At 45.0% G+C, this 8,251-nt stretch overlaps 1 protein-coding gene across 1 annotated transcript in view; it reads left to right on the top strand.

Annotated features, from left to right (window-relative positions):
• The first annotated feature begins 320 nt into the window (after positions 1-320).
• The window catches only part of ywhae1 (tyrosine 3-monooxygenase/tryptophan 5-monooxygenase activation protein, epsilon polypeptide 1), a 27,826-nt gene continuing 19,895 nt past the window's right edge, over positions 321-8,251 (top strand). The window contains exons 1-2 of the mRNA XM_061782347.1: positions 321-563; positions 2,196-2,395. Of these exons, the coding sequence (XP_061638331.1) occupies positions 500-563; positions 2,196-2,395 (264 nt within the window). The 5' untranslated portion in view covers positions 321-499. The remainder of the gene's footprint in view (positions 564-2,195; positions 2,396-8,251) is intronic.

Here is an 8,251-nt window from a genome sequence, read left to right as displayed (position 1 = left end):
ACACAAGAAGCAGTACTTCAAACGCGTAAAGGAAGTCCCGCTAGAAACAGCCAAAGATCCTTGGTTGTCTGCAAGAGAACTTCCGCCATTCAATGATCGTTCGGGGAGGGGTGGCACTGCAATTACATGAAATCCCATTGTGTGAAGTAATTTCACGATGTTTCCCGGATTCCATATTTCCCAAAATATATTCAGGGGATTATTTGGGGAAGACACGCAACATGCTTACGCACTATTTCCAGTTAAAGTCAAACAATGCGTATTTGACGTATCAGAGCTGATGATTCAGGTGCGTGTGCGATTACCCGGATGAGACTTGGCCGCCATCTTTACTCCATCCTCTCTGTGTTGCCGGTTGGGCGGAACAGCTTTCGAGTCGACCCAGTTGGTTTCTAGGAACAGCTGACAGACGACACACATTATCGTGTGTGTCCCCCCTCCCCTCCCGACAAATTTATTTGTCACTTTCGACGGTTCCCCACAAACTGTTCTGTTCGCAATGGCAGAGCGAGAGGAATGCGTTTACCAGGCAAAACTCGCTGAGCAGGCCGAGCGATATGACGGTAAGCACACTTGCACTGGGACATGCTCACTGCTCGAATTCCCCCCCCCCCCCTTTTCCTCTCTTCCCTGCGAGCTAACGAATGTTAACAGAGTGGCGCTTCGCATGCTGCCAATAAAGGAAGCTTGGCTGTATCGCGAGTAACTCGGTACTGTGTCTAGACAAAAGATGCTTGCGCCAAATCCACATGAACGGCATTGGCAGCAGCTGTGAGAATTGAAAGGGGATTAAACAAGTGCCGTAGATTGGCGGCTAACGTTAGCGAAAGGGCTACAACAAAATGGCGGATCAGTAGAGCGTGAGCTGTCAGGAGTTGCCTCCCTGCACCACACAGTCTCTGCTCCCCTCTGCCTTTCTTACAAACACACGCAGTGGCTTCGTTGAAGTTTTTATTAATCATTGCCATGAAGCGGATTGGGGTTTGGTTGAAAGTTAGCCACAGGGAGTGTATTGTGAGGGAGTGGGAGAACAACTGTTGACTCGATGGGTTGTTCCTTCCTCTCCTGTTCTCATGGCCGCGGAGTTCAGCGCGATTGACGTAAACGAGCCCCTCTTCCTCCCCTTTCTGATCTCGTTCACTGCCGTTTGACTGTCATACCGTTACTGGTCTCTGCGGGGCTGTTTTTAGACGGCTGCCTGTGCGACAGTTATAGGTTGCTTAGTAACGTTAAATGAATGTGCCATGACTCACTCACGCGATTGGGAGCAGTGGGAGAGATTGATGGTCTACTGACTACATGGAAACCTGGCTGGAATGTATTCAAGTTAATGTAGTTGTTCGGCAACAGGTTTCCAATTGTAAATGTTCGTTGTTGTTTTTTTTAAAGCACGTTTGTAGACTTGAAATATGTCAGATCCTGGACTGAGGGTGGTGCTCCCACACTTTCTTGCAACGTGGTAATGCAGGTTTGAGCTCCTTCTTTACTGCATTGGATAGACCGAAGCATTTTTATAAACCCATGCGGTCGTCCACTTACTGCCATGTTTAATGAGCCAATGTTGAGTGACTCTTGCAATGTATATACAAGAGAAAGAAATACCAACACTATGATATGTAGTGATAGGTGAGTACGGATACCAGGCATTGGGGCTATACCAGCCTTATTTCAAGGTATCAGGTACTCGTAAAGGGTGCCAATACCAACCATTGATCTTTTACGACCGAAAAATCTTGACCCTCGCGTAAGTCCTCCTTGTCAATAGTTGCCGCTACAGTACGGCGGTTTGACACATCGGCGAATCTTGTGCGCCAGAAAGAAAGGAAGGTCTTTGTTCACAAATATCTGTCATTTTGTTTATTCAAATTTGATGTATCAAAAGTACGAGTGGTATCTGTAAGTATACCAGTGAATACTTGTACTGGTATTGGTTTGGAAAAAAAAAAGTGGTATCGAACATCCTTATGTAAAGGTGAATATAACTAGATGTTTTAGAACACCAAATTAATATTTGTAGTATTGTAATTACATATCAAGTTGAAATGTTGCCAATAATCAAATGTGATCAAAATAAAATTGGGGGTTTAGAGCAGATGTCAGACAGCTGGTGGTTCAGGCATTGCAACATGGACATGATACACAGTTCTCATCTGCTGAATAAAGGTGTTAAAGTGTTGCATGTGTCTTGTCAACAGAGATGGTGTTGTTTATGAAGAATGTGGCGGGCATGGATGTGGAGCTCACAGTGGAGGAGAGGAACCTCCTATCAGTGGCCTACAAGAATGTGATTGGTGCTAGGAGAGCTTCCTGGAGGATAATCAGCAGCATTGAACAGAGGGATGAGAGCAAGGGTGAAGAAGAAAAACTGAAGATGGTCCGGGAATACAGGAAAACGGTAAAACATTCCACGACACAAAAGTAACAGCCCCTAAACATCCTATTGATTTGATGTTTGTCAGGAGCACTTGCATGGATTTAACTTTTCCCGTTAACAATTGAAAGTGTCTTATGTACTGATGTGAGATCACCCGCTATCTATTAATAATACACACGACAAGGTGCTACAGAACAGACTGCAACTGAGTCATAGCTGGCAAGTTGTGCACTCGTTTGCCTTTATGAAAGGAAATAAGAGCTGGCTATTACTCAGGGAGAGGCCAGAGTGTGTCACACACAGAGAGAGGAGGAGTTGTTGGATTGCAGTCAATAGTTTACTGGGTAATCCGACTGGAACATTACAATTTAATTTGAGAATAAAAAAATAATTAATTGGTTGGTGCTAACAGCATAGAAAGTTACTTTAAATTGGAGATTATATAGTCAAGTTTATTTGTGTAGCCCTCAATCACAAGGGCTTCACAGGCCCACCGTTGACAACGATCGGTGATCTCACCTGATCAAAACCCTTCAACCAGACAAGGAAAAAAACTCCAAACTCCATTTGGGGGTGGGGGAAACCTTCGAGAAGGGACCACAGATGGATCGATCCCTCTTCCAGGATGACCAGGTTGCAATAGATGCAGTGTACACAGCATTTATCACACAATATGGTGCTGTGTAATGTTAGCGATAAAGAATGAAAGTCCATTTAATGAGATGAACTGAAGTGCTGCAGGTAGATGCCTTGAAGAAAGTGGGTCTTTCTGAGGACTTAGCCCAGTCAGTCGATGCAGAGTCCTACATTGTAACAACACCTCTGGGAACTTCATCAATCTGAGAGCTTGGCTGGATGGTCGGGGCAGAATCCATGTACAACCCCAATTCCAATGAAGTCGGGACGTTGTGTTAAACATAAATAAAAACAGAATACAATGATTTGGAAATCATGTTCAACCTATATTTAATTGAATACACTACAAAGACAAGATATTTAATGTTCAAACTGATAACCTTTATTATTTTTAGCAAATAATCATTAACTTAAAATGTTATGGCTGCAACACGTTCATCATCAAACACCTGTTTGGAACATCCCACAGGTGAATAGGCCAATTGGGAACAGGTGGGTGCCATGATTGGGTATAAAAGGAGCTTCCCTGAATTGCTCAGTCATTCACAAGCATAGGTGGGACGAGGTTCACCACTTTGTGAACAAGTGTGTGAGAAAATAGTCGAACAGTTTAAGGACAATGTTCCTCAACGTACAATTGCAAGGAATTTAGGGCTTTCATCATCTACGGTCCATAATATCATCAAAGGTTCAAAAGCCGGCATCTGTGATGGTATGGGGCTGTGTTAGTGCCAATGGCATGGGTAACTTACCCATCTGTGAAGGCACCATTAATGCTGAAAGGTACATACAGGTTTTGGAGAAACATATGCTGCCATCCAAGCAACATCTTTTTCATGGACGCCCCTGCATATTTCAGCAAGACAATGCCAAACCACAGACTGCACGTGTTACAACACCGTGGCTTCGGAGTAAAAGAGTGCAGTTATGAGACTGGCGTGCCTGCACTACACACCTGTCTCCCATTGAAAATGTGTAGTGCATTATGAATCGTAAAATACGACAATGGAGACCCCGGACTGCAAGAATGGGAAAGAATTCCACCTACAAAGCTTCACCAATTCTTGTCCTCAGTTCCCAAACGTTTATTGGATGTTGTTAAAAGAAAAGGTGATGTAACATAGTGGTAAACATGACCCTGCCCCAGCTTTTTTGGAATGTGTTGCAGCCATAAAATTCTAAGTTAATGATTATTTGCTAAAAACAAGTTGATCAGTTTGAACATTAAATACCATGTCTCTGTAGTGTATTCAATTAAATATAGGTCGAACATGATTTGCAAATTATTGTATTCTGTTTTTATTTATGTTTAACACAATGTCCCAACTTCATTGGAATTGGGGTTGTAGCAGCAGCCTCAGATTCGGTCATCGCCACTTAGCCCTCTTTCTAACTGTCATCATAGGCTGTTTCGTACTCTTGAATGCTGGCAGCTAAATCCATTCTACACATCCACCATCCACACAGTGGTAATTGTGAATATTACGCCGTGGTGGGTGAATATGCGCCCTGAGGTTCCGCCTCTGCTCTCGAAGTCACAGGTGTTGACGAGACCAGAAAATAACTTCTGCCGCTTCTGCTGTTAATAAGTCACAGTACTTTTACTCCGTTACAAAGATCTAAATGTCGCTCGCTACTTTTATTTATCAGTTATTGCTTATTTAGCAACTATTTCGTGCACGAGATTACGACTTTGACCTTCACATCGGACGGTCTTTGCGTCATTCAATTTAAGCGCAAGTGACGTTTATGTCCCCTTCACCAATCAAACGACACTCACATGACCTCACACAACGTCTTCCATTGGGCTTCCCGGACATAGGTATTCACACTAGATGAGCCTACCCTGCTGATCGTCGTGTGTACGTGGCGGCCATATTGGGAAGGTCGTCGTTACCATAAAGGCAACGACGCGCTACTCTTGTTTACATTTAGACGAACAAAAACAACAGCTTTCATGTATTGTAGTATTTGTTTGGCACTGTCAGCCCAACTGTGGATATTTCAGCTCACTTATAACTTGAGAAATATATATATCTTCTTCTTTTCCTTTCGGCTTGTCCATTTAGGGGTCGCTACAGCGCGTCATCCTTTTCCATGTAAGCCTATCTCCTGCATTCTCCTCTCGAACACCAACTGCCCTCATGTCTTCCCTCACGACATCCATCAACCTTCTCTTTGGTCTTCCTCTAGCTCTCTTGCCTGGCAGCTCCATCCTCATCAACCTTCTACCAATATACTCACTATTTCCCCTCTGGATGTGTCCAAACCATTGAAGTCTGCTCTCTCTAACTTTCTCCAAAACATCGAACCTTGGCTGTCCCTCTGATGAGCTCATTTATAATTTTATCCAACCTGGTCACTCCGAAAGCGAACCTCAACATCTTCATTTCCGCCACCTCCAGCTCTGCTTCCTGTTGTCTCTTCAGTGCCACTGTCTCTAATCCGTACATCATGGCTGGCCTCACCACTGTTTTATAAACGTTGCCCTTCATCCTAGCAGAGACTCATCTGTCACATAACACACCTGACACCTTCCTCCACCTGTTCCAACCTGTTTGGACCCGTTTCGTCACTTCCTGACCACACTCACCATTGCTCTGGACAGTTGACCCCAACTATTTAAAGTCCTCCACCCTTGCTATCTCTTCTCCCTGTAGCCTCACTCTTCCCCCACCACCCCTCTCATTTATGCACATATATTCTGTCTTACTTCAGCTAATCTTCATTCCTCTGCTTTCCAGTGCATGCCTCCATCTTTCGAACTGGTCCTCCACCTGCTTTCACTGCAGCTCACAATGTCATCTGCAAACATCATGGTCCACGGGGATTCCAGTCTAACCTCATCTGTCAGCCTATCCATCACCACTGCAAACAGGAAGGGGCTCAGGGCTGATCCCTGATGCAGTCTCGCCTCCACCTTAAATTCGTCTGTCACACCGACAGCACACCTCACCGCTGTTCTGCTGCCCTCGTACATGTCCTGTATTATTCTAACATACTTCTCTGTCACTCCAGACGTCCGCATACAGTACCACAGTTCCTCTCTGGGTACTCTGTCATAGGCTTTCTCAAGAGCTACAAAGACACAATATAGCTCATTCTGACCTTCTCTGTACTTTTCCATCAACATCCTCAAGGCAAATAATGCATCTGTGGAACTCTTTCTAGGCATGAAACCATACTGTTGCTCGCAAATACTTCTGTCCTGAGTCTAGCCTCCACTACTCTTTCCCATAACTTCATTGTGTGGCTCATCAACTTTATTCCTCTATAGTTCCCACAGCTCTGCACATCACCCTTGTTCTTAAAAATGGGCACCAGCACACTTTTCCTCCATTCCTCAGGCATCTTCCTACGTGCTAGAATTCTGTTGAACAAGCTGGTCAAAAATTCCACAGCCACCTCTCCTAGATGCTTCCATAGCTCCACAGGAATTTCATCAGTGCCAACAGCCTTGCCATTTGTCATCCTCTTTAATGCCTTTCTAACTTCCCCCTTACTAATCACTGCCACTTGCTGGTCCACCATACTTACCTCTTCTACTCTCCCTTCTCTCATTTTACTCATTCATCAACTCCTCGAAGTATTCGTTCCATCTTGCTGGCACCAACCAGTCAACATATTTCAATCTCTATCCTTAATCACCCTAACCTGCTGTATATCCTTCCAATCTCTATCCCTGTCTGGCATACCTGTATAGACCTTTTCTCCTTCTTTAGTGTCCAACCTGCCATACATGTCATCTTGTTTGGCCTTTGCCACCTCTACCTTTGGCCTGTGTCGCATCTCAATGTATTCCTTTCGCCTCTCCTCGGTCCTCTGTGTCCCACTTCTTCTTAGCTAACCTTTTTCCTTGTATGATTTCCTGTACTGTGAGGTTCCACCACCAAGTCTCCTTCTCTCCTTTCCTGCCAGAAGATACACCAAGTACTCTCCTGCCTGCCTCTCTGATCACCTTGGCTGCAGTGGTCCAGTCTTCTGGAAGCTCCTCCCATCCACCGAGAGCCTGTCTCACCTCTTCCCGAAAAGCTGCACATCACTCGTCCTGTCTCAGCTTCCACCACATGGTTCTCTGCTCTGCCTTTGTCTTCCTAATCTTCCTCCCCACCACCAGAGTCATTTTACACGCCACAACCTTACAGTCGGTAACCTCCTTCATATTATATCGACTGCACAAGATGTAATCCACCTGTGTCCTTCTACCTCCGCTCTTGTAGGTCACCCTATGTTCCTGCCTCTTCTGGGGAAAAAAGTGTTCACTACAGCCATTTGCATCCTTTTTGCAAAGTCTACCACCATCTGTCCCAAGTTCCTTTCCTGGATGCCGTACTTACCCATCACTTCTTCATCACCCCTATTTCCTTCACCAACATGTCCATTACAATCTGCACCAATCACGACTCTCTCTCTGTCTGGGATGCTCAGAACTAATTCGTCTAGCTCCTTCCAGAATTTCTCTTTCACCTCTAGGTCACATCCTACCTGTGGGGCAATACCGACTCCATTTCTCTTCCCATCTACACCATGGTAAAATAATGTAAACCCTGCCCCTAAACTTCTAGCTTTACTGCCTTTGCACCTGGTCTCCTGGACACAATATATCAACCTTTCTCCTAATCATCATGTCAACCAACTCCCAAGTCATTGTCCCAACATTCAAAGTCCCCACATTCAGTTCTAGGCTCTGTGCTTTCCTCTTCTCTATCTGCCGAAGAACCCGCTTTCCACTTCTTCGACCCACGATGTTGGTAACCCGGGCCACAACCGATCCGATATGGAATTCTTTGGATGAAGGCTCATATTTGTTTGGCAAAGTTTTAAGCCGGGTCCCCTTCCTGACGCAACGCTCTGCATTTATGTGGGCTTGGGACCGCCCTACAGTTAGCACTGGCTTGTGCCCCCCATAGGGCTGTATTTTACATATAAATATAGCACCCATAGGGCTGCATTTGAGAAATATATATATATACCACTGCAGCCAAGGTGCTCAGAGAGGCAGGCAGGAGAGGAGACTTGGTGGTGGAACCTCACAGTACAGGAAATCATACAAGGAAAAAGGTTAGCTTAGAAGAAGTGGGACACTGAGAGGACCGAGGAGAGGCAAAAGGAATACATTAAGATGCGACATAAGGCAAAGGTAGAGGTGGCAAAGGCCAAACAAGAGGCATATGATGACATGAATGGCTGGTAGGACACTAAGGAAGGAGAAAAGGATCTATACAGGTTGGCCAGACAGAG

This window comes from Phyllopteryx taeniolatus, chromosome 8 (assembly GCF_024500385.1).
Source record: "Phyllopteryx taeniolatus isolate TA_2022b chromosome 8, UOR_Ptae_1.2, whole genome shotgun sequence".
NCBI lineage: Eukaryota > Metazoa > Chordata > Actinopteri > Syngnathiformes > Syngnathidae > Phyllopteryx > Phyllopteryx taeniolatus.
The sequence above is the reverse complement of the archived record's forward strand: the minus strand, read 5'-3'. Positions and strand labels throughout refer to the sequence as shown.